This window comes from Schistocerca americana, chromosome X (genome assembly GCF_021461395.2).
Source record: "Schistocerca americana isolate TAMUIC-IGC-003095 chromosome X, iqSchAmer2.1, whole genome shotgun sequence".
Lineage (NCBI taxonomy): Eukaryota > Metazoa > Arthropoda > Insecta > Orthoptera > Acrididae > Schistocerca > Schistocerca americana.
The window spans coordinates 813,361,391-813,388,889 of record NC_060130.1 but is presented as its reverse complement, the minus strand read 5'-3'; the positions used below and the strand labels follow the sequence as shown (position 1 = coordinate 813,388,889).

The window sequence follows — 27,499 nt, the reverse complement described above, 5'->3', positions numbered from 1 at the left end:
TAAATTCTGCGCAGAGCAGCTCTTAGAAGCTTGTGCAACAGTAGTAGTATTTCACAATCATTCCTTCATAATAGTAAGTATATACAGAGGACCTTCAGGAAACTTTAACATCTTCATAAATAATGTGGAAGCTCTGTTGTCCCATCCCACAGTAAAAAACAAGACAATAGTGGTTGATGGTGATTTTAATGTGGATTTATTGAAAAGCTCTGTCAGTGAATAATTTGCGCAATCAGTAACACTGCCATGTGCAGTAAGCAGTCAGTCTTCATCTGATTGGGATTTAATTACATGTGATGTTTCTCAATGTTCCTTCTTGGGTTCATTACTTTTTCTTGTGTACATCCGTTACAGTGCCAGATGCTAAGTTTGTTTTGTCTGCAGATAATACAAACATTGCAGTAAGTAGCAAGTGAAAAACAGATTTAGAAATGGCTACTAATCAAATTTTCACTGACATTAATAAATGGTTTAAAGCTAATTCACTGTCATAAAACTTTGAAAAGACCCACTATATGCAGTTCAAAACCTGTAAGAGATTTCCTTCCATAACGTATGAAGAGATGCAAGTCAAAAAGGTTCACAGTGTTAAATTTCTGGGATTACAACTCTATAATAAATTCAGTTGTAAAGGGCATACTACAGAATTGCTGAAGCACCTAAAAAAGACTTCATTTGCAGAGAGAATTATGTTGGATGCATGAGATATAAAAATTAAACAAAAACTTTCACGCTTTGCTTACTTCCATTCTATTACGTCATCATGGGATCACATTCTGGGGTAACTTGTAAAACCAAGCAGAAGTTTTTAGTATGCAAAAGCATGTAATAGGACTCAATTGTGGTGTAAATTCAAGGACATCTTGTAGAAATGCATTCAAGGAACTTTGTTTTGTAACCACTGCTTCTCAGCATATTTATTCCTTAATGAAATTTGTTGCATACAATACATCTCTATTTCCAACCAATAGCTCAATATGTAGTATCAATATTAGGAACAAGAACAATCTACATAATGACCTAAAATCAATTACCTTGGTCCAAAAAGAGGTCCAATATTCAGGAACACCACATTTTCAATATATTGCCAGCAACCATTAAAAACTTGGTTTCAGATAAAGCACAGTTTAAACAGAGTGTGAAAGTTTTTATAGGCAACTCCTTCTACTCTACAGATGAATATCTTTACAGGGTCTATTAGACCAAATTAAGTAAAAATTTCTATTACAGTTCAGTTTTGACTGCACATGGTCGCAACAGTCAAGATTAGATATTTTGTATGTGATGAAGTTATTAAAACTGCATAACTATGTTTCATTCTGACAGTGTATTAATTCTGAAAATATTAGCAGTTCCATTGTATTTTAATGTATTTACCTATTTTGACAATCTCCAGACAAATGATCAGGGTAGTGAGTATTATATTCAAATGTTTTTATCTTATGTTGTACTTTCTGACTTATTCCACACACCCACGAGAAACATCTCACTTTTGGGTCCACAGAACAAAATCTGAATCTAACCTACAAAGTGCAAATACTTATCTCTCTAAAATCTGCAAATGATTAAAAATGTTAAGTGTTGTAGAATCAAATGGGAATGGAAGAAGATTTCACACACACCACAGACTTCATATCAATGGCCTTGGAAAGATTTATTTACACAACACAATTACAGCTGCAACGCAGGGAAAATTAAGCACTCCAAGATCAGGTATGGTAATGCTAAGTTGAGCTTCAGATTGAGCAGCTTCAGATTTGTATGTAATGCAGAAAAACATACAAAAATGCAGAGTACTAATGATCAAAACTGCACTGTGACTGTCTCCAGTATGCTATTAAACAAACAGGTAGCATCCGTAGTCATTTGTTCACAAAACAGTAATAGTAACAAAAATATAATTGAAACAGTAAACACTCCAGAACCCACAGGCACTAAAGTGAATACTAACACAGTGCTCTGTATTTTGTATCAGAACATTCACTCAATAAGAAATAAGTTCTTGGAAATCCAGATTTAGTGTCTTCATGAGCTCAAAAATGAACCGTATTTACCAGAGTATAAGGCGCACTGGCATTAAAGATGCACCCCTTTTTTAATACTTTTTTTAAGTGAAAAATTTATCACTTGATGGATCTACTGCAAAACAATTGACACACTTGTGCACGTGGATCTAATATCTGCGAGTTGAAGGAAGAAATACTTGAAGCTGCCATGAATCTGAATTCTCATACAATAAATTATCCTCTGTACCATTCTGTGCATTACTTATCCCACATTTCTTAAATTATTTAATCACTGATTCAATTTTTATAGAGTTCCGTGAAGCATTGACCCACTCACAAAACTTGAGAAATGCTAGGTCTCTTCCTTCTTCCAAGTGTTGAATTTTCAAAATCTGTAGATTGTATCCATCTGTTTCACTCCTACTAAAGAACTCCCTGAAATGGTCTGTTGATACAGACATCCAATGGTTAATGATTGAAGCAGACAATTTAACCCTCCTGAAATACAAATAGGGCAGACGTTTTTAGTAGTGGCCTCCAGGTCACCTAGAACAAATTTTATCTACACACACCCTCCTTTCTCCTACATCCATCCAGCCTTTATTGTGTACATGGACAAATACATCAAAAGTGGCAATAATTTTGTCCCATCATCACAGCAGGATAAAATAAATGTGTAATGAGTTTTTTCGTGCCCTTAAGTTTTAAGAATAACACTTTTTGTGCCTTTTAAAATCAAACTTCTGTTAAAAGGCACATCAAAGGTTACCAGAGTCTCGTCCCTGTTTCCCATTTGCAAAAGCTGGAACTTTCCTATTTTGTTTGTGATGACGAAATTCAACAATTTGTTCTTCATACTTGTCTGGCATCACCTGTGTTATTTTTGCCTTGGTCCACATAGCTTTTCATAAACCTTGAACGTCATGATGTTGATCTAGTAAATTCAGTGATCTCTTTGTTAGTGGATGTTGCTTTCACTTTATGAATGACCATTTTTGTAGATACTAAAATTCCCACAGTTCTGCTTCAAGTTTCAGCCATTTAACAGTTACACTTCTCAGATTATGTTTACTGCGAGGTGCTTTCTTGAAAACATCTTCCTAATTCCGGAAAGTTATCATTTTTTTCAGTTGGAGGTGGCCCTAATTGCCTTTCTGCAGCCATGTTTCCATATTCTTTACTAAATGCAATCCCTTGCAGATTAAATTCCGTAGCATAGTAATGCAATTTTTCAGCCGTAGTTTGCAAATGACACCACAATACAGATACACCAAGTGGATCCTGAACACTAAACACAACAATAACTGACACTTGAATGAACAGTATAAAAACTGTTTCATTGGTTCATGGGTGTCGCGTCATACAATGTTGTAGAAGCTGTACAATCTTTCGACGAGACAGTTGCTCATCATTTTCAGGTGCTTACTGATGTGTTGCTACAATGGCTCGCCAATATATACCCTGACTTGCTAAGAAAGTGCAAAACCCTTGGCACCTGTGCTTTTCTAGCGAGTCAGTGTATATATTGGCACCTGAAGATGATGAGCAGCTGTCTCGTCAAAATATCGTGCAGCTTCCACAACATTATCCGACGTGATGCCCATGAACCAATGAAGCAAGAAATTGGACAAGTCATGAATGTCTAACGTGACAAAAACCAAAAGAAGTACATCATTTGGAGATTAAATAAACTTTGCCATCGAGTCACATGAATAAACTGACAAATGACGAACTGCATACATTTTCTATGTCTAAAATAGTAAAGTTACCTACAAGAATAACACCCACATCCTGCACCTCAATAGATACCATATTCATGAACACTAATTCTACACCTGTACTCAGTTTGCAAAATTTACCCGATGGCCTCTCTGATCATGAAGGCTTCTTACTTAAGGCAAACAAAAGGATGCAAACAAACCCTCATTACTAATGATCACATACATAAGAGATATTAAAGATGCCAACAGCTAAATGCTAAGGAGCACCTGCTAAAACAAAAGACGTGGGAAAAGTGTTTACAGGATTGCCACAAGTTTTCCAAAGTGAAATTCCCTGGTATTTCCCTGATTTCCAGTTTTGAGATCTCAAGGATAAGTAAGGACATAAGTTGAAGAAAAAAAGAAGACAAAGACGAAGAAGAAGAAGAAGAAGAAGAAGACAAAGACGAAGAAAACGCGAGGACTTCCGTAACTCTCCCCATCCTGTTTTGTTTTAGGGCACAAAAACAATTAGGGTCATACGCGTCCATGTCAAAACTGTGAAACACGAAGACAAAGAGAGGAGTTAAGAATGACTTCATGTCAATCCCCAACGACGGAAGAGAAGACAGGTAAAAACACGGATGTGGAGAAAGGTCTATAAAATACGCAATAGAGAAATGGAGGTCCAGAACTAAATATTAAATGGTCTTCTCCATATTGCTGCAATGGATAAAAAGTAAAATGCGGTCAACAGCGTGAGCACCATTCTCTAAAACAGCCGATAACTTAGATGGCAAACACAAAAGGGAATGTAAATGGTCAAAAAGAGGGCATTCCACCCCTAAATGGTGGACAGTTAAAATTGAGCACAATGTGCATGAAATGGTGGGCGAGCACCACTTAACAAATGGATATGGCTAAAAAGGCAGAGCCCAATATGCAACCTAGTTAAAATGACCACCTCATGGCTGGAGGGCCGACAGGAGGTCGTCCAAGCCACTGGAAGAGGCTTAATAACCAAGAGCTTATTCCCATGAAAGGAGCAACGCCAAAGTGATACCACCTCCTGACAGGCGGCAACACAGAGATGATCAGAGAGACTGTATGAACTAGTGGGGCTTGGCAGCAGCATCAACAGCCTCTTTTCCTGTCAAATCAACATGACCAGGAAGCCACATAAACATCACAGTGGCTCCATCAAGAGTGAGCAATTTAAAGCTTTCTTGGACTCATTGCACTAAGGGGTGGACCGCGTACAGTGCACAGATGCTCTGAAGGGCACAGAGAGACTGAGCAGATGACAATTGAAAATACTGTGTTGCTGGATGTACTTCATGACTTGATAAGGGCGAAGAACTCTTGCTGTAAATACAGAGCAATGTGCCGGAAGCCGATACCGAAAAACGTTGGTGCCAATGACGAAGGCACACCTGACACCACAAAGGTACTATCGTGCAATTCCATGTGAAGGTCATGAAACTGAAGGCGGTAGAGCTAGGCTAGTGTTGCATCAAAGCGAATAAAGGCAAAGGTGAAAATGGGCCGCCCCACGAAGCCAAGGAGATGAGGAGTTCATATCCATCGGGAAAGCTGCCGGGAGCATGAAGTGAATCTGTTGGAACAAAAGCCAAAAACGAACTCCAGGAGGTAACAGAGATGTAATGAAGGTGGGAGAAACCAACTGGACCACCAGAAATTCATACACACTGTTTCGTCAATGGAAAAACTAAAGCCACTATCGATGCTCCATGAGTAAAGACAATCGAGACATTGCTGCTGAAGACGCCACTCAATGAGACAAGTCCGTGAAGAACTGCAATAGTTAGCAAAATCAGCAACAAAAAGGGAGCAGAGGATGCCATGTGGTAGACAGGCCATTATCAGGTTAGTGGCTATAGTAAAAAGGATGACGCTCAGGACAGAACACTGAGGTACACCGTTTTCCAGGATAAAAGTGTCCAACAAGACAGAACCCACAAGTACCTTTTTTAAAATTCCTCAAGGAAATAGAGCAGGCCGCCATGGAAGCCACACGTGAAGAGTGTGCGGAGGATACCAGTCTTCCAGCAGGTATTGTTGGCTTTCTCCAAATCGAAAAACAAGGTCACAGTCTGGGATTTCTGCAGAAAACCATTCATGACATGGGTGGACAAAGTGACAAGATGTGAATTGCAGAACGGTGCACTCGAAACGCACTCTGTGCAGTGGTTAGTAAATTGTGATACTACAGTCACCATACCAGCCGGCATGAATCATATGTTTCACCACCTTGCAAACACAACTGGTGACAGAGATGGGGCGGTAGCCAGAAGGAAGGTTTTTGTCCTTACCGGACTTAGGTTTCTGAAAGTATTTGTATGGAGTGTAGCCATGTATGGAAGTGAAACGTGGATGATAAATATTTTAGACAACAAGAGAATAGAAGCTTTCGAAATGTGATGCTACAGAAGAATGCTGAAGATTAGATGGGTAGATCACATAACTAGTGAGGTGGTGTTGAATAGGATTGGGGAGAAGAGAAGTTTGTGGCAAAACTTGACTAGAAGAAGGTATCGGTTGGTAGGACATGTTCCGAGGCATCAAGGGATCACCAATTTAGTATTGGAAGGCAGTATGGAGGGTAAAAATCGTAGAGGGAGACCAAGAGATGAATACACAAAGCAGATTCAGAAGGATGTAGGCTGCAGTAGGTACTGGGAGATGAAGAAGCTTGCACAGGATAGAGTAGCATGGAGAGCTGCATCAAACCAGTCTCTGGACTGAAGACCATAACAACAACAACAACAACAACAACAACAACAACGTGACAGTAGCTTCACGCCAGCATCTGGGAAACATGCCCTCTGCCCAGATGCAGTTGAATGTATGAAGGACAAAGTGCTTGCCCACAAGAGGAAGGTGCTGCAACATCTGAATGTGAACATTGTCTGGCCCTGGGGCGGAGGATTGGGATGAAGTGAGTGCACGATCTAGCTCCCTTGTAGTAAAGGCGGCATTATAACACTCAATATTCTGAGAAGGGAAGCGTAGTGCCCAAACCTCCTCCATTTGTTTCCAGTGGAGGAAAGCAGGGTGGTAGTGGGAGGAGCTCAACATTTCCGCAAAATGGTGGCCCAAGGTGTTGGAGATAGCAATAGGGTCCACGATAACATCATCTGCTACTGTCAGGTCAGAAATTGGGCAATGGATCTTGGTCTCAAGAGCCATAGGAGGTTGGCCCACACGATGGAAGAGAGGGTGGAACTGTTAAAAGAACTACTCGATGAACTCCAGCTGGCTTTTTTGTTGTTCCGAAGAATGCGATGACAGTGTGCACGCATCTGTTTATAATTAATGCAGTTTACCATTGTAGGATGATTGTTAAAAATGCAGAGAGCACGTCTCTGCGCGCAAATTGCGTCGCTGCACACCTCAGTCCAACATGGGACCTGGACACGGCATGGTAAAGAGGAAGTACGAGGAATGGAACGTTCTGTAGCGGTAAGGTAACATTTGTAAGATACTGCACCTGGTCATTACAACTGGGAAAATCGTGTTTGTCAAAGATTGTCAGGGAAGAGTAAAGCCTTCAGTTGGGCTTAGTAAGCTGCCATTTGGGTGTACACCTAGGTGGGGTATGATTCAGCAAACGGATAGCACATCGGAAATGGTCACTCGAGTAGGTGTCAGAAAGAACAAACCACTCAAGACAATGGACAGGATGGGCAGAGCAGAATGATAGGTCCACATGGGAATAGGTGTGTGAGCAGTCTGAAAGGAACATGGGAGCTCCTGTGTTAAGGTAGAAAAGGTTAAGTTGATTAAAAAGGTCAGCCAAGAGGGCACCTCTTGGACAGGTTCTGGGAGAACCACAAATGGGATGGTGTGCATTAAAGTCACCAAGCAGCAGAAATTGGTGAGGTATCTGCCCAATAAGCTGGAGGAAGTTGGCTCTGGTGAGGTAGAATGATGGAGGGAAATAAATGGTACACAGGGAAAAGGTCAAGTGAGGAAGGAAAAGGCAAACTGCAACAGCTTGAAGATGGGACGTCAGGGAGATGAGTTGACTATGAACGTCATCCCATATGAGCAGCATGACTCACCCATGAGACAGAATGCCGACCTCTGGCAGATGGTCAAAACAGACCACGAAAAAGTGCGAAAGCTCAAAGTGGTCATGAGAATGCAATTTTGTTTCCTGAAACCAGAGTCCAAGTGGACACAGAGATTCTATAAGCAGCCGTAAATCCTCTTTGTTGGATCCAAGGCCAACTTTCTGAATAATAAACAGATTTACTGCTGCAAAGGACTGACTGTCTTCAGTTTGTGAAACTATGAGGAACAGTGGTGCATTCTTTGAATCATGAGCCTCATTCTGTTTATGTTCTGTAGACGTTGATTGTGAAGATGATTGGCTCATTGTGAGAAAATCCCCCCCATGATTCTCAGTGTCATTGATGGCATGCTCCTTCCAACTGGGGGGCCACATCACAAACTGGGGGGCCACTTCACAAAGGTGCACACCCACCTTAGGTGTTTGTTTACACCACACGTCCCAAACACTTGACAGAGGGACCAATTGGCAATTTGGGAAGGTAGCAGCTCAGTAAATCACCCCACCCTGGGCCTGGCATGCACCAGGGGGTACATGCAAACCTTACCTGTAGACCCAGGGCTGGGAATTATGCGTTACCCAGTCATCTGTTATGCATTGGCGAGCCTCGTACAGGGAGGAAGAAGGAAAAAAGAGGAGCCCCAAACGCCAAAGTGGAGGGAGGATAGAAGAAGGTGAGCGAAGAAAGAAGAAAGGAATTAAAAACAGCGGTGAGACTGTTCTTATATCAGCTTCAGACAGTGCGGAACATTCCCAAAAACACCCCAGCCATGTTCCCCAAAGGAGGGCAAAAAGAATAGCAAGAGGATAGGCACGCAGCACGGAAGGGCTAAGATGCTGTGAAGGTAGATTTCTCCCCCATGTGATCAAAAATCTTAAGTACTATCATCAACATGTTTTGGAATGAACTGCTAATAGATGGAGAAAGCAAGGCAGATGATATGTGTGTTTCATTAAGATAACTGTTGGTTTTTTTATTTCAATAAAGCGAAACACATTTGTGACAAAAAAAATCTACATTTTCTTGGAGTTGCAAGACAGATTTAAAACAGAATGAGATTTTCACTTTGCAGCAGAGTGTGCGCTGATATGAAACTTCCTGGCAGATTAAAACTGTGTGCCCGACCGAGACTCGAACTCGGAACCTTTGCCTTTCGCGGGCAAGTGCTCTACCAACTGAGCTACCGAAGCACGACTCACGCACGGTACTCACAGCTTTACTTCTGCCAGTATCTCATCTCCTTGGAAGGTAGGAGACGAGATACTAGCAGAAGTAAAGCTGTTCGTACCGGGCGTGAGTCGTGCTTCGGTAGCTCAGTTGGTAGAGCACTTGCACGCGTAAGGCAAAGGTTCCAAGTTCGAGTCTCGGTCGGGCACACAGTTTTAATCTGCCAGGAAGTTTCAGATTTAAAACACCTCCATTGATTTCAGAAGGGGGGGGGGGGGGGGGGGGGGGGAGAGAAAGAGAGAGAGGAGAGAGAGAGAGAGAGAGAGAGAGAGAGAGAGAGAGAGAGAGTTGGCCTCTTGGGAAGAAGTGTATAAGGCAGGGAAGAGTTGTGTAAACCAATACTATAGGTGACCACCAATGTAATGTTGGTTCTACTATTTTCTTATTTTCAGTTATTAGTCACCTTGTTATGTCTTATTTTACGTCCTGTGTGGTTTTTATTTTGAGAAATATATGATTACATAGCATGGAAACCACCTGTGACTGCCACAATGTTGTTCTTATCGTCCATACTTTCTAATATGAAAATTATTTTTGAAGTGCCAAAATGTGTTAGAATAAATAAAATGTCTACAAAATGCTGCACTGTACAATGTACTTGCAGTGAGACAGTCACAATTCATGAAATCCATCGCCCGTGGCCTCTGGTCTGCTGAGGAGCACTGCAGTCCTTGGCCCTTGAATAACTATGAAAATCTGCCGCATTATGCCACACACAAAAGATCCAGACTGCAGGCAGATTGGTGAGACTAGATCCGATGGGCAGGGCTTGCACAATTGTGGGAAATGATTGGCTTCAGATCAGCAGGCCCGACCTGTTAGAGATACCCACTGAAATGGTCTGCAGTTCTGGCCTGTCATGGAAGTCCACTTGTGTGGCCAGCTATTTACATATGAAAAATGTTCAAGACTTCAACTGCTAAGGTCATCATTCCCTAAGCTTACACACTACTTAATCTAAATTATCCTAAGGACACACACACACACACACACACACACACACACACACACACACACACACACAGTCCCTGAGACTCAACTCATGCATACATGACCGCCATCTCTGAGAATCAAATCCAAACAAACCACTACTCCTGTCACCTCCCTGCCTCTCATTGGCAGCTGCTACACTAGTTGCAAGAAGTGGTGGCAGCACTGACTGCAAGCTGATGAGAGTGCTAGGAAGTGGAGAAGCAGTAAAACTGCGGGAATAGAGAAGTGGCGCACGTACTCAGCTACGCCCAGCCAGTGACGGCAAAACTATTTCACCTACTGAGACAAAAATGAGATTTTTCTAGTGTTTTTCTTTTCTTTCAAATTTCCACAATTTCCCTGACATATTTGAAATTCCCTGATTTCACTGATTTCCAGAACTTGTGGCAACCCTGGTTTATCTTGAGGATGAGATAGAAAATAAACCAAATATTTGTTCATAATCTGAGCAATTATTTCAACAGTGCCTTTCCCTCAATAACGCATACAGAAAAAACAATGAGGAGCGACAAATACAAAAGGATGTATCACCATGGGCATAATTACCTTCTGTGCAATCTATAAAAAATTTAACTTTACACAGGAAAAAAAGACAAACAGTGACCTAAATTTCCAACGATACTTTAAAAAGTATAAAAAACCTCCAGAAGGTAACAACTAATGTGAAACAGATCTCCAACCACTAACTTATCATAAACTCAGGTAACATGAGTAAAGTACTTTTGGAAGTTGTCGATGGTAGTGCAGGAACCAAAGCCAACTGCATATCACATGAATACCTCCAGCTAAATGAAACAAAGATCTCTAATGCAAAACAGGTTAGTCAACATTTTAACTTTAATTTTTCAGAGATTGCCAATAATTTAGAGCTAGTGACAGGAATCACTACACAGGCAGTATCACACACACCTATATTCCCACATCAGACAGGTCAATTTTTCTGAGGCCAGTAATCGAACAAAAGGCATTAAAAATTATGAGCCACAAAAATCACCATGTTCACGAGGAGTTGATGATATCCCAGATTACCTATTAAATAACATATCTGTTGAAATTTTCATACCTCTATGTAATTTTGATCAATAGCAGAGGATGTTTCCCAGAAGCATTGAAGACCTCGAAGGTAATTTCAATCTTTGAAAAGGAAGACTGATGATGTAAACAATTATCATCCTGTTTCCATACTCTAAACTATATCCAAGATATACTTAAGAAAGCCATATGCAGGGTGCTCCATTTATCTTGACCACCCTAAACAACTGTTTGTCCCCTAAATAACTGTTTGTCCAGATGCAAATTACAAAATGTTTCAAACAAATGTTCTTTAGCCATCATGGGGACATCAGTGAGCATGATTGCCTTTGTTGTAGCTTTGTTTTTTTACAAAGATATGAACAGCAGTATGACTTTTTTAAATGGCACCCTGTATTTTTATTCGGTAATTCCTTCCCTCTCGTAAAGACCTATTCAATAATGTATCACAGTGTACCATTCACTGAAACACAATGTTATTAATTACATAACACAACACTGACTTTGAGCTTGGGATCACAAACTCTTCCACTTGCTGGAGTTGCCAGAAAACAAATGAAACCAAAGTAAAAACATAACACAAAACTGACTGACTCTCCTGTACCATTTTCCAGGAGTAGAACATTCAAAGGTGCTCAAAGTGGTGACCCTGGACACCGATACACTGGTGCACTCGTTGAATGAAAGAATTATTTACTGCTTTCAGTGTTGCCTGCTGAAGAGAATTACAAGCAAGCATGATACGTTCTTGCGTGTCTTCTGGAGTTGTTGGAATATCACGATAGACAACATCTTTAACACATCCCCAAAGAAAAAAGTCTAGAGGATTTAAATCAGGAGACCTAGCAGGCCAAGTAACTGTTCCTCCTTGACCAATTCATCTGGCAGGATACCTTTGGTTCAGAGCACGATGTGCACACAAGGCATTATGTGCTGCACATCCATCATGTGGACACCAACAAGCATTCGGGTTCTTAGTGGCACTTCATCCAGAAGAGGAGGAAGAATTCATCTGAGGAAGTTGGCATACGCTATACCTTTACACTGCCATTGATGGAAGAAGGGCCAATAATTGTAGTACCAAGCAACCCACACCAGACGTGAACTCTCCATTGAGGCTGATGTTCCACCTGTCTAAGCCATTGTGGGTTGTCGCTGGACCAATAATGCCTGTTCCTTGTATTTACCTGTCCTTTATTTGAGAAGGAACATTCATCGGTAAATAGAACATTGGAGAAGAAGTTCGGGTTGGCGAGGATTTGCTGCTGTGCCCACTGACAGAACTGCACAGGATTCTGGAAATCATTCCAATGCAATTCTTGGTGTAGGTGTACGTGGTAAGGATAGAACTGGTGATGTGTAAGAATACGATGTACACTGGTTTTAGGAACGCAAATCTCATGTTCAAGCTGTTGTGCACTCACATGTGGATTCATAGCAACGGAAGTGAGAACAGTAACTTCGGCAGCTTCGTCTGTGCGAGTTCTACGACGACTGCATTGTCATGGGTTGAAACTTCTCGTTTCCTGAAGAATCGCAACAAGACGGCAAAACATCCGTTGTGAAAGTGGGTTCTTGTCAGGATATCGCGCTCTGCACAGTTCCGCTGCCTGTGTAGCATTTCGCCTACCTTCAGCAATAATAAAAGAAACGTTAAGTCGATGCAGTTTGTAAGGAGGACAGCCTTTACTGTATCCCTACTCTACACAACAGTACTTAAAAGGAGCAAACTACTGTACTAAATGTACCCGTGCATAAGAAAACAGTATTGCAATTACTGTTCTGCTAACTTACATTCCCCATAGATGAATAGTATTTCTACCTTCTCTTCATTGGTGTACATTCTACTCACGCGACTCTTCAACTGACGATGGTTGATGGAATGACTGGTGTGCATTCTACTTATGTTTACATTTGTCCTCGGTCAATATCAGCACGTTGATGTGTTCCATTACCCCAAGTACCTGCACTAAGCACTAGGAGCGTCAACATCAATGTTGTGTAATGTAATTAATAACACTGTGTTTCAGTGAATGGTACACTGTGATACATTTTTGAATAGGTCTTTAGGAGAGGAAATGAATTACCGAATAAAAAATACAGGGTGCCATTTAAAAGAGTCATATCACTGTTCATATCTTTGTAAAAGATGGCAGTCATGCTGATTGATGTGCCCCTGACAGGTAATGAACATTTGCTTGAAAACTGAAAAACAGTTATTTAGGATGGTCAAGATAAATGGGACACCCTCTACAATAGAACCAAAGCATTTGTAGAAAAAATGGAATCATTAAGCACACAGCAATTTGAGTTTAGGAAAAACAGGACTGTTAATGAAGCACTCTTCAGTTTCACTGAATAAATCCTTGAAACCTTCAATCAAAAGGAATTTTCTTCTGGACATTTCAGTGACCTTAGCAAGGCCTTTGATCTCTGTATCGTTCATTCACTGTAGCTTCAGAAGCTAGAATCACATGGCATCAGAAGTACAGCAAATAATTGCTGTAAATCCTATCTCACCAACCAAAAACAAATGGTAGACACCACAAGCTGTGAATCTACAAAAAATTATTCTGACAAAGCCGTGTTAAGCTGTGGAGATCACAAGGCTCAGTACTGGGATCTCTCCTCTTCCTACTCTCTATCAATAACCTTCCTCTAAATCTCCCGAATACTTCTCCTGTGTTGTTTGAAGATGATGCAAACTTGCTCTTCTAGTTGGACTCAGTTCTGAAATTGAAGCTCAAAATTAATGACACAACTGAAAGATTCCTCTCATAGCTCCACCATCATAATTTATTGTTAAAACACAAAGAAGACAGCTCATAAGCTCTTCTACCTATCCCAAAACCACCCTGCCTATACAGAACCCTTGCAATTGATGGCAAAGAAATTTAACTAATAACAGAAGCAAACTGTCAGGGATTCAGGATTGACAGGTCCCTCCAGTGTCACAACCACAGGACTAAACTACTAAAGCAAGCTTGGTAGTCTCTGCTATGCTTTCAGTATTCTCAGGCAATTGTGTGATGTAAATACACTAAAACTGTTTATCAGGGGCTTGTGCACACAATAATAGTATATGGTATCCCTTTCTGGAGGAAGAGGGGGCAGGTTACTCACAGAAAAATTTTCCTTATGCAAAAAAGAATAAAAAAAGTAAAGGGAGGGAGGAAGGGGGAGGTGGAGGGAGGGAGGGAGGGGGAGGAGAGAGAGAGAGAGAGAGAGAGAGAGAGAGAGAGAGAGAGAATCAATACGATCTGCCACCAAAAACCATTTTCAAAAAGCTTAATATACTGTCAGTTCCCTGTATTTATATTTCTTATATTTTAGAGACAGTTTCTTTTGCAGAAAAGAAAGAGAAGAACAACTTGATCTCTTCACAACAACTGGAGAAATCCACTGCCATGACACAAGAACATCCATCTGGTGAAACAAAGATTAGCCCTCGAGTGGGTGCACCTACATATAAAGTATGCCATCCACAAATAACACCGTCTTGAACCATTTCACTGTTGCTTTACAATTGTGAGCCCATACATATTCCTTCATTATTGCTTCAGATAACACAGCGATAAGCTGTTCTGTCATACATCCATGTGAACAGCAGTAATATACAATAAACAGCGAGCTAGCTAGGCAAGGAAAAAATTTATGATCCATGCAAGAAAATGACCCAACTTCCAAGCTAGCAGCACAATCTCACAATGAGGCAGTTGTGTACGAAATAATTAGGAATCAAATAAGCGACTGGCTGGGATCTGATGCAACCATGCTATTTAATGCTTTGAGTGGATCATCACTGTGGGGCAACAATTGTAGGCAGCAACAGAGTGATATAATGAAACTTTATTTTATTATTGTTAATTAAACTACGGGTAAAATAAGATTTTGCTCATACATGTTTACCTTGGTGACAAAGACAATCCATGTATACAAAGTGTGTCTGCTAATGTTATAAAGACTGGTGTGTCTGCTTGAGGGTTAAGCAGAAGTTTCAATGGGGTGAGGAATATGGGCCGTCTACTTTCCAACTAATTACCACTACCAATTAGAAATGGAAGCAATACCCTCAAGAAGTAAGTTAAGGATTTACTAATAAAATACAGTTTTTATTCTGACGACGAGTACTTTTAGGCAAACTTGCATTAACAACTTGACCTTATCCTCTCCCTCCCCTCATATCTTTGTGGTTATGCAGTGTAAGATTCTGTATTTCAAATAAATACATGAAAATGAACACAGAGGTATGTAATTCCAGTAATTAAATGAAACAAATTAAATACCAGTTTACCTTATCATGAAGAAGAGGTTTTTTTTTCCCAAAATTGTCAGTTGAGAAATACAGGGTCATCTTACATTTGCAGATCAAACTACTACTGTTGAGGTCAACAGTTTTACATTGTTTAATAGACTGATATAGTATCACATTACACGTACAGGTGAAGCTTTGGCTACTGAGGTCAAGTGCAGATTTATTTTGAAGAATTCGGAAGGGTAGGTTAGACAAACCATACTCGTGATCGAACAGACTCAAAATTTCCTTATACCCCTAAGTGTGCAATACAGTATCAACCTTGCTTAACAATCGTGGAATTTGACTTGTGTAGAGCTAATGTAAGGAATACACAAGAAACTATGAACCAGCCCCCACAACAGTTTATTCCTCTGCTTAAAATTTCACAGTTTTGTGAAACACAAGAGGACATTGCATTAATTTCTATTATCTGATAATTCCTGTATTTGAACAAGTTGGCAATAAAAGTTCTCATACATGTATGGATACTGTACAGCTTTCCTTACACTTATGGTATTTTTAAAGTAAAGGTAATATTGAAATGCAAAAATGTTGTTCTTCAAAAAAATTTCTTGATTCTTAACTTGAGTCAATATTTTATTTGTTTATGAGATACTGTAATGATTTACCAAGTGGACTGCAAATGAGAAATTCGGTCACTGTTCACACAGGGTACTGGGTGAAAATGTTATCACCTTTTAATCAGCTATAGAATAAGGTGCTGACCTTCAGATGAAGCAAGAAAAAAATTAATCCAGAATAAAATGTCTAACTAACAAAATAAATCATATTAAAATGACTGAAATCATTGTTGTAACAATAAATTACAGCAGCAAGACCAGTCATAGAGACAGCATCGGCAGATGACTCTCTGCACTGTGAGAAGAGCAAAAGTTTGAGAATAGGACTGAATCATTATTACAATCTTTTATTTATGTATTAGTTGCTGTTGTTACTTATGACCTGCACCCTAGAAGATACTGCAGTCTGTGTTTCACAGTTGCTCAAGCACAGCACTACGGAAGGGAACAGATACCAGCCTGGTTGAGAACAAGAATGAGTGTAGGGTGGGGAGTGGTGAGCGGACAGCAAATTTCGCTGAACTGGAAACCAAGGGAATCTATACCGCATGCTTTGACGTTTCATGACCATATACCATGTTTAAACTGCAGTTTGGGTGAAACAATGTGAACTGACTTTAGAATCTCACACATACACAATAGTAGTATACATTTCTGCAGGAGACAGTAGAAGTCTAGATATGGAGCAGTGGCATACTTAATGTGCTGCTTCCAACAGCAATGTTGTTGTTGATCACTGTGAGGCATGACGTGAACGAAAGGGAGTGTGTCTATGCAGCCAATGATAAAATGGTGGGCAGACAATATACACTCCTGGAAATTGAAATAAGAACACCGTGAATTCATTGTCCCAGGAAGGGGAAACTTTATTGACACATTCCTGGGGTCAGATACATCACATGATCACACTGACAGAACCACAGGCACATACACACAGGCAACAGAGCATGCACAATGTCGGCACTAGTACAGTGTATATCCACCTTTCGCAGCAATGCAGGCTGCTATTCTCCCATGGAGACGATCGTAGAGATGCTGGATGTAGTCCTGTGGAATGGCTTGCCATGCCATTTCCACCTGGCGCCTCAGTTGGACCAGCGTTCGTGCTGGACGTGCAGACCGCGTGAGACGACGCTTCATCCAGTCCCAAACATGCTCAATGGGGGACAGATCCGGAGATCTTGCTGGCCAGGGTAGTTGACTTACACCTTCTAGAGCACGTTGGGTGGCACGGGATACATGCGGATGCGCATTGTCCTGTTGGAACAGCAAGTTCCCTTGCCGGTCTAGGAATGGTAGAACGATGGGTTCGATGACGGTTTGGATGTACCGTGCACTATTCAGTGTCCCCTCGACGATCACCAGTGGTGTACGGCCAGTGTAGGAGATCGCTCCCCACACCATGATGCCGGGTGTTGGCCCTGTGTGCCTTGGTCGTATGCAGTCCTGATTGTGGCGCTCACCTGCACGGCGCCAAACACGCATACGACCATCATTGGCACCAAGGCAGAAGCGACTCTCATCGCTGAAGATGACACGTCTCCATTCGTCCCTCCATTCACGCCTGTCGCGACACCACTGGAGGCGGGTTGCACGATGTTGGGGCGTGAGCGGAAGACGGCCTAACGGTGTGCGGGACTGTAGCCCAGCTTCATGGAGACGGTTGCGAATGGTCCTCGCCGATACCCCAGGAGCAACAGTGTCCCTAATTTGCTGGGAAGTGGCGGTGCGATCCCCTACGGCACTGCGTAGGATCCTACGGTCTTGGCGTGCATCCGTGCGTCGCTGCGGTCCGGTCCCAGGTCGACGGGCACGTGCACCTTCCGCCGACCACTGGCGACAACATCAATGTACTGTGGAGACCTCACGCCCCACGTGTTGAGCAATTCGGCGGTACGTTCACCCGGCCTCCCGCATGCCCACTATACGCCCTCGCTCAAAGTCCGTCAACTGCACATAAGGTTCACGTCCACGCTGTCGCGGCATGCTACCAGTGTTAAAGACTGCGATGGAGCTCCGTATGCCACGGCAAACTGGCCGACACTGACGGCAGCGGTGCACAAATGCTGCGCAGCTAGCGCCATTCGACGGCCAACACCGCGGTTCCTGGTGTGTCCGCTGTGCCGTGCGTGTGATCATTGCTTGTACAGCCCTCTCGCAGTGTCCGGAGCAAGTATGGTGGGTCTGACACACCGGTGTCAATGTGTTCTTTCTTCCATTTCCAGGAGTGTATTTGGAAATAAGAAATCTGTGAACATTCTCATGTCAGTATATAAGCAAAATCCGATACGTATTCGTCAAAAACAACCACACTCTCAGGTCGCACCATAACCACAACCACAGAACTAGCAACATATTCCAAAGGAACAGGCAAATATTTGTGACAATGAAGATAGAAATTTCATGACTGTGCTATTACAGTGATGGCGATGATTAAAAATAGTGATACCGCAAGATGACAGGCTTAGTAAGCAAAAAGATAGCAATCTAATTACAGTTTTAGATTTAGAAAGTAATAACGACAAACTTTACAAACACCATCGCCAATTTTTTCTGTAATTCCTTTCGCTCAGAATGTTTTCCAAAATATGGCACAGAAACTGATAACCATTTATTTGGCATAGTATGTAGCTTCCAAATATAAGTTTTTGGCATATGCACAAGAACTGTGTCTCACTACAGTTTGAAAACAATTTAATTATTCCCTCCTGGACATTCATTCACTCAAATACTTTTTCTTAAAATTATGTGTTTTAATAATGAGGACTTCAAGCAACAGCTGTAGTTATTACTTGTTAATGAAGAACAAAAATTTAAATGCCACCTCTGAAAGATTTTACTGTATCAAGAAGAAAAATCAACCAAGAAAATTTACATTACAAGGAGATAGTACTTACTTTCAGAAAGTGCAAGTTCAACTACTGTCTCTTTAAATACAACAAATATTTCTATTTTTGTAACATACACTACTGGCCATACCATGAATAGCATGCAACAAATCTTAAACTGGCACGAAGTGGGCTACATGCTTGGATACACAAATTATTAATATTTCAACGACTAAACAAAGTATGTAAGAGCAATGCCATTTACATCTCATATACAAGGAAAGGTCACATTTTAATGTCGGTTGGTTGTGAGAAAACTGTGTTACGCCCCATTTCACAAAAAGAAACGTCTACTCGCTAGTGTCGGATTTTGACAGCGGCAGGAATGTGGACTATCGAGAATGTGGTTTATGGTTTTAGAAATATTGCTACTAACATTGGCTGGGATCCCAAAAAGACACGTGAATACGCAATTATCAAGGAGGGCCACATTCGAGACCTTGTGAAATCTCGACAGCCTCACTCTGATTGTACAGAAGCGTACACATCGTCATTTTTCCACTGTGCCATTCATAAATGGAGCAGAAAGTGAATAATTAGCAGTGGTATGATGTAACCTCTATTGTGCACCATACGGTGGCTAGTGGAGTATCTACACAGATGCCAATGTAATGCCTGAGAGGGCAGTCCAACAGTGTCCACAGCACAACAGGCTACCAGCAAGGTGACCGTTGTCATGTCATCCCTCAATACAGCAGCAGAGACGGGTGCACCTGATGACAAAACTGGAAACAAGAGTGCCACGTGTTTTTCTGATGAACCACAGTTTCACGTACAGCAATATGATGGACTTATCCACGTATGGCGATTCTGAGGAGAACAAATGTTGCCAGACTGCATTTGTCAGCACTATACACGCTCAGTACTCAGTGTGATTGTACGGGACGCCATTGGGCACACCATATGATGACCTTCACTTCATATAGCTGGTAATTTGGACAGCACTTATTAGATTTCTGACCCATTAAGGACAGTGCCAATGACACCTACCACGATACAGAAGGTGTGACTATTGCCCCAGCCAGCACATTTTGCATATCTCTCACCCAACGAAAACATCTGGGCACAGGACACCAAGGGACTGCCACACTGATGGTCATCTGTTACTACAATTTATTAATTCTGGCATAAAATTGAAGCAGTACAGAACAATGTAGTCAGATATGCGATCTGAGTTCAGTTCGACTTGATACCCAGTCGAATTAGAGCGACTATTACTGCCAGAGGTTGCAGCCCTATCTACTTCATAACACACTTTGTATACCCTCAAATCAAAAACCATCAACAAATTAAATCATTTATTCTGTATATACACAATATGTAGAACTTCCAAAATTGCTGTCCTCCTTGCTGTAGCAATTTTAATTGCCAACAGTGTATGTTCCTTCCTCAAAGTGGAATTTAACAATTCTTATTCTTTAACAGTGCAGATATTACTGCAAGTTTTATAAAACTCTACAATTTTAGCATAAAGTCACCTGTTAGTTTTCACACAAAGCCTTGAGACATGAACTGCACTAAAAAGATTGTAAGTGTGACAAGAATGGTTAATATAAATTTATATCAAAGATACCAAGACCTTAATATCGTCTTATCCTGGAAACACCTTTACTGAATGAAATGTCCAAGAACCCTTCCACACTCATCTCAAAGTTCAAAACTGTCAATGACACTCCTATTTTTTAAAAATTTCCTTGGTATCTCACTCTGCTAGCAAACCTGTGACAGACACAAAGACAGTCTTCCTTTTATTTAGTTTCTGTGGTTATCTTTCCTCACTGAAATGACTGCATTAAATCAATTAAACATATTTTCTTAACAAATAAATAAAAGTTGGAAACAAAAAAAAGTTTTCTGGAGGGAAATCATCATTATTTCAGTTGTGAGTGAAAAATTAATCAAAACGCTGGAGCTCAGATTGCCTTTTAAGTGAATAACATTCTTCATTAGTGTTCAAGATTAGCATATTTTAAGTGAAATAGACAACTACATGACAGGGGAAGGAAAAAAAAGGAAGAAGAAGAAATTCAATCAAACCTTTGACCCTGGGGTGTGCGGCAGCGGTTTAGTAATGAGAACAGACACATTCCATTAGAGTCTGGTGTAGCTAGGACGCTTAATGCCTGCACAGCTGCTGCATCAAGTTTCATGTAACGTTTCAGATCAAGAGTATCCAGTAAAAACTGTCCAGCACCAGGTGTTGTCATCAGCTGAGGGACGGGAAAAATTACGTTACCATGTGGTAATAATGTTAATTATAGTATTGAATGAACATACAGAACAAAATGACTTTATCCTAAGTCTACCAACATTTGTTTAGGCTTGAAAGGAAAGTAGTTATTATTACATTTCACTTACACTACATACATCAGCAACATGAAATTAGCACCAACATTTTAAACTATCAACACTTTGATCAAAATTTTGCTTTGCTAACAATAATTCTAAAAATAACATGAAATCTATAAGGTAGAAAACTAAGAATGCAATACAGGTTAGAGTTTTCCCTTTCTGCTTATACCAAAATCCTTACAAAAAACTCAGTTGGATAGGGATTAATTCTTTAGTGATCAGTGGGAACTATTGTTCCCACTTTCTTGTTTTCACTGTAAGTTCAGTGGTAATCAGTGTTCCCACTTCCAGCTACAATCTCTATTAACTGTGTGTACTTTGTCAACTGGCGTGTAGAAGCTGCTTTATGTCTACATCTTTAGTCAATCTATGCAGAAGTGCTGCTTCTGCGTGAAATGGAGCCATTATTTTGACCGCGAAAGCTTTATTTGTATTCTGTGCTTTTCTTTTGTGTGTGAAGTGACTTGTATTATATTCTCCTACTTTTGTATTTACCAAGGAGATAGTATACGCCTGCATTTGGCAGCTTTAACTGAAAATCACAGAAATATTGCAAGACAAGCTACTGGGAACTATTTATCCCACTGAACTGCATGTGGTGCGCAAGTTGTGTGGTTGTGAAATTGGCATAATGTTTATTGTATGTTTTTCATTGTTTAGAATGCCTTCTGGATTAACATCAAAAGAGATTCTAAGAATTCTGCACTCATTACCAGAGGATGTACAACATTCAAATTTCAATGCGGTCTCTGATTCTGATGAAGACAACCATTCACCCGGTGCTGACTCCGATTCTGATGAAGAAATCCATTCACTGAATACTTTACAGATTTTGAACAAAATTAGTGACAACATTATTGTACCAAGTGATGATGATGATGATGATGATTTCGATTTGACAACAGAAGCACGTGAAATTGGAAAAATGTCTCCGTGTGATGCCAGTGTATCTAACTCAACTCCAGTAAGTGCTGCTTCAGCATTTTTGCCCAATGCTAATACGTGCAGTGAGGATGTTTCCTATTTTGAAAATCTTCCACTAAAATTAGAATAAAGCCCAGAAACTCAGGCTAATTTCTCAAAGTCTGATAATGAAATAATATATTTCTAGTCTTTATTTACAGAAGACCTGCTGTTACACATTTGCAATCAAACTTATATGCGAAACAGGAAAGATGTCTGATGAAGTCAAGGAAGAAAACAAATGAAGTGATTTCCACCTGGCAGAACATAAACATTCCTGAGTTAAAATCTTTTATGGGAGTGCTTATTTCGATGTGTATACATCAACTTCCACACCTCGGAAAAGTATTGGAGTAGTGATCCTATTCTTGGTGTGCCTGCTATCTCATCACAATGAGGACAAAGCATCAGTACAAAAAAATTGTTGAGGATCTGCACTGCAATGACAACAGCATATGTGTAAAAAAGGGACAAGCTGCACAAAATCTGGCGTGTCATTAGTGCTGTAACAAAGAAGCTGTGTGAAGTATAAAAACCACCTTCTGTTTTGGCAGTTGATGAATGTATGGTGGCATTCAAAGGATGTTTGACACAAACAATATAATATGTCAATGTAACCAGTCAAGCATGGTGCTTAGTTGATGCAAGGACAGGGTCCATTAGAAACTTTGACATCAATACTGGAAAAAAGACAAAGATGATAGGTCTGAATTTTCATTGGGTGAAGATGATGTGTTTACCCTAACAAATTCAATGGTTTAAAGTAAAAGGCTGGAGGCATCTGATAATTGCAGAGGAGAATTTGCATTTGCTATCAGGTTAAGTGTTGCAGCAGTCAAGTGGCAGGATAGTACATCTGTGTGTATACAATCAAATTATCACAATCCCAAAAACAACTGTTTCGAGGGCAATTAAAGATGGTAGCAGAAGTGAAGTATTCTGCCCTTTGGCTTTAGCAGAGTACAATAAAATAACAGGAGTAGTTGATAGATTTGATCAGCTGCAAGAACGGTATGTTGTAGTCTTCATTCATTGCAGTGGCAGCACAAACTTTTTCTTTCTAGTAGTTTTACCAGTTGTCAATTCCTACATTTTATAGAAGGTTCAAAAGACAGAAACAGACCAACTAACTTTTCAGTTACACTGGCAAGGCAGCTCATCTGTGGCTTCTGTCATAAGCGAAGAGGAAGGCCTGTGCATCCAAACACTGAAAAGAGGTGTGTCTGGAGTTCCAGATGAAGTTCATCTGCAGAAAGTTTGGTCTCATTTACCCACAAAATGTGTAACAAACAAAAGACAGCACAAACGTAGTGCAAAGAAAAGAGAATGAAAGTAACGTGGAGCAGCTGTTGTGTGCCTTTGTGTATAGCACCCTACTTTTGTAAGTTCCATGGCACATCACCTTAATGAACTCAAAGGACAACAGAACGTAATACACGAAAATGTGTCTAGTATTATTTAAGATGTTTTTTGTACTTATAAACAAACTTTTTTTTTTCCTCCAGGGGTAGTCATTCCAGAGATCAGTGGGAACAATAATCCCCAGCCCCCTCTTTTTTTTTTAATAATAATAATAATTATACACTAATATCTGACTTTCAAGACTTCAGCTATGATTTTGAGTGTGGTTTCTTAGCCCTATAAAGTGCTGATATAAAGTCCACAACTTCCGTAAATAATTTAGTCACGAAAGAGGTAAGCAGGAATTTAGCCACTACTTTTTTGAAGGAGCTGTTACAGTATTTGCTGAAAATGATTCTACATCTACATCTAAATCGTACTCGGCAAGCGATCTATGGTGTGTGGTAGAAGATACTTTCGGCACCACTAACTAATCCCCCCTTCCCTGTTCCATTCACAAATGACATGTGGGACAAATGATTGTCAGAAAGTTTCAGTATTAGCTCTAATTTCTTGCATTTTCATCGTGGTCATTTCGTGGGATGTATGTGGAAGGAAGTAATATGTTTCCTGTCACTTTCACTTTATAACAGCAGTACTGAACATTTCATCTCCTGAAAATAAGTAGTGGAGAGTAGCTGTCTCATGATTTATTAGTATTCTTGACTGAATTTTCCTGTGATGCAATTAATTATGGGTTTTCACTTTTATATCGTTATTAGAAGACTAACTCTTAAAAGTAAATTTATTCTCTCAAATGTTGAACAACTGGTTTAGTCTTACCTCAAGATATTTGACAAGTGCACCTAGACACGTTATAGCAACCGACAGTTCCATTTCTCGCAGCTGAATAGCATCTTTGATGTGGGTTCCCTCGAAATTAAGCAGTGAGTTCAGCTCATGGACCAGGCCATCTGATGTGAATTCTGTTTTTTTACGATTTGTAACCAATATACCCATTCTTTCAAATATCTAGAAATTGAGAAAACTGAATTAAACAAATTTGACAAAACAAAAACATGAATTTTTTTTTATTTTTTTTTGCAGAAAGCAACAATCCATAGTTCTCCTAAAACTTAACTCTCATGTACCTAAACTGATACAGATAAACTGACCCACTACATAACAAGGAAGCCAAAACAGGGGAAAAAACCGTTAAAAACCATGGAAAAAACAGTGACATGGTAAAATTACAACAGAATTGCAACGGACAGAATGTGGAAGTCTCAGAATAGGACCAACATGTCGGAATTCTATCAAATGAGACTTAAGGTTAAAATGAAGGATTACTTTGCAAGCGTGATTCTGCAAGTGTTCCAAGCACTAATCCCAATGGAATGGCTATATTCGGGAACACATGAATTCCTTATTTTTTAAATCTGAATTATTAAAAAAATCAAAAGTTTATCATCAGATTACATGGCTCATACTATCATAAGGGCCGTGAAAGAGAGAACTTATCAGTTCTAATACTGTATACTGACTAACAAAATTAAAGTTATTACAATAACTGAAATTCCTGGCTGGAACAGTACACAAAATAAAGGAAAGGAAACCACTCATCTTAAGCACATTGCAGGCAGGTCACAGAGACTGCTGCAATCCCTTAGAAGTCTAACACTTTTGCACCTTCTTTGCATGGCTCTTGACCAAAAGATAATGAAGAAAAGCAAAACCTTTTAACTGATGTTTGTTATCATCCTATATCTCAACATCTGTTTAAAGCTTTTTGAAAGGTACCACATATTTACTGAATCATTACATTTTGAAAATTAGAAGATTCAGAGTTAGAAAAAAGTTTGTAATTGCAATAAATAAGAATATACTATAAAATAAATATACAAAATGATTTCATTGAATTTATACAACTCTTTTTCATTGAACAAAATTTGTCTTTGTGTGATATTGCTTGAAACAGTCAGGTAGACACAATCCTACATTACATTCTTCACACCACCATCTGGTCTCCCTTCTCACTCATTTGCCAGTACTGTGTGTGTCCTTTTCAGAGCAAACAATGCAGTAACTTGATGCATACTTCTTGCTTGTTGTCGATGGGACGTGAGTGGGGAAATTCCTTGCTGTTAACCTGTTTGCTGCGGAACCCTGCTTTTCATCTTCGTTGAAAGCTTCACCTGATTTCTTGAGAATTTGTTTTCCCACATTCACCATACATGTAAACAAGCTGGTTCGTTTGTGAGAGACAGGCCGAAGTTTCTTGTACAGGATGTAAGAATTGACCACGCACATCAAATACCTTTTTCCACCATTTCATTGTTCGTCACTGAAAATAATAATAGGTCACTAGCTGATCTCCATGATCAACACCAGTTTGATTTTTACTATAATCAAGTATGAGATTGGCTTCAGTTTTTCTACCATTCCAGCCTCGAATTTTGTCTTTGTAACACTACTTGTCATTCTATGTTTGGTGGAAAGGGCAAACACATCCCTAGTATCTTTCCAGTAAAGTGCTAGCACTGAATTTTTTCTCTTGAATACTATTCCACCTCTTCTTGGCTTATTCTGTTTGAATTCCTGTGGTGGGCCTCTTCTGTTTCTCATTGCTGTGCCAATAGCAGATGTGCCCTCATCAAAATAATTTTACAGAAATATAAAACCGGTCCATGTACAGTGTATGACCCTTACATAGATGACTGATACATAAACGTAGCATCACAGAATCTGCACTGTTGTCTTTTTCACATGCACCAGTGTACCCTTCACAGTTCAAAACACATCCTGTTGCTGAATCACTTAGAATGAAAAATTTTATACCATACCTGCTCAGTTTGTTCTTGATATACATACTCGAAATCTAATTCTCATTCTGAATGGACATAAACCTTCATCAACTGTGAGGTTATTGCCAGGATAAAAACTGTTCTTGCTTATCAGTACAAAGTTATCAAAAAAAGGTCGGATTTTGTGTATAGGATCATGGTTTGGTTGACCCCTTCATATGTAATTATCATTGTTATTCACATGAAGCATAAAATAAATTGACCTACATCTGTCTCTTTTCACGATTTTTGCAGGTAAAGAGGAATCTAGCCTTAGCTCATTACTCTAATAGTCCGTAACATTTGGTTTGTGTACAAGACAGATGTGAGTAATTATAGCAAGGAACTGATAAATCTCACGTAGTGTCACAGAAGACCAACTGGCCCAAAGCGACCTGGAAGTTATTTTGCCTTCGCAATTTGGAAATTGTTGCTACAGAATAGCTGTATGTTTCTGTCTTCATGTTTTTTATGACATTTGCGCCAATGAAGATGCTCCAACAGTCAAATTCAGTGCTTTCGGCTTTCAAAGGTGCCTAGACATTACTTAAACCTTCAAAGAGCGGTAATTGATGTTGCACATCATCATTTACCTAGTCAACAACATTGCTTTGGGACTCCTCCTGTTGTTGTATTCTGCCTCTGCCTCAATGAATGGGAGCTTCACAGTCTTCTAATTTATCTGATGGCTCATTTTCATTTTTGGAACACTCATCGTTACATTCAAAATAAATGATATGAGTCAGTGAAACTGCTGAGAATATGATTGTGATCCCTAAACACAATGACTGGCCATTATAATTACCATCTATTTCAGAAGAACTATTTTCAGTTTTAAACCTATCATCGTCAATTTCAGATTCAGATCCTTCGAGCAGCCTCAGAATTTCCTCTTCAGTCAAACTGTCCCCCATTTCACAACAAACATTTGTGATAAAGAGAACTACAGAAGCACACTGCAAGAAGAAATGCGCAGGAATTGTTTTGGCACCTTTTTCAAGTCATATAGCACTTAGAGGAGGCTGGAACACCATCTAGTGGCCGTCTGAAGTACTACAAGAATGAAAAACTCAACTCCAGACGTCACCACACAGATATAATGCGCAGCAACCTGAAATAAAAATAAAGAAGGTGGTGCTCTCAGATTCTCCGAGCGCTGACTGTTATGGCAATAAATGC

At 40.1% G+C, this 27,499-nt stretch overlaps 1 protein-coding gene across 1 annotated transcript in view; it reads right to left on the bottom strand.

Annotated features, from left to right (window-relative positions):
- The window catches only part of LOC124555004 (DNA mismatch repair protein Msh2), a 216,584-nt gene that overhangs the window by 61,607 nt on the left and 127,478 nt on the right, over positions 1 to 27,499 (bottom strand). Inside the window, exons 7-8 of the mRNA XM_047128747.1 lie at positions 24,321 to 24,509; positions 20,859 to 21,031 (exon numbers count right to left, since the gene is read on the bottom strand). Coding sequence (XP_046984703.1) covers positions 20,859 to 21,031; positions 24,321 to 24,509 — 362 coding nt within the window. The remainder of the gene's footprint in view (positions 1 to 20,858; positions 21,032 to 24,320; positions 24,510 to 27,499) is intronic.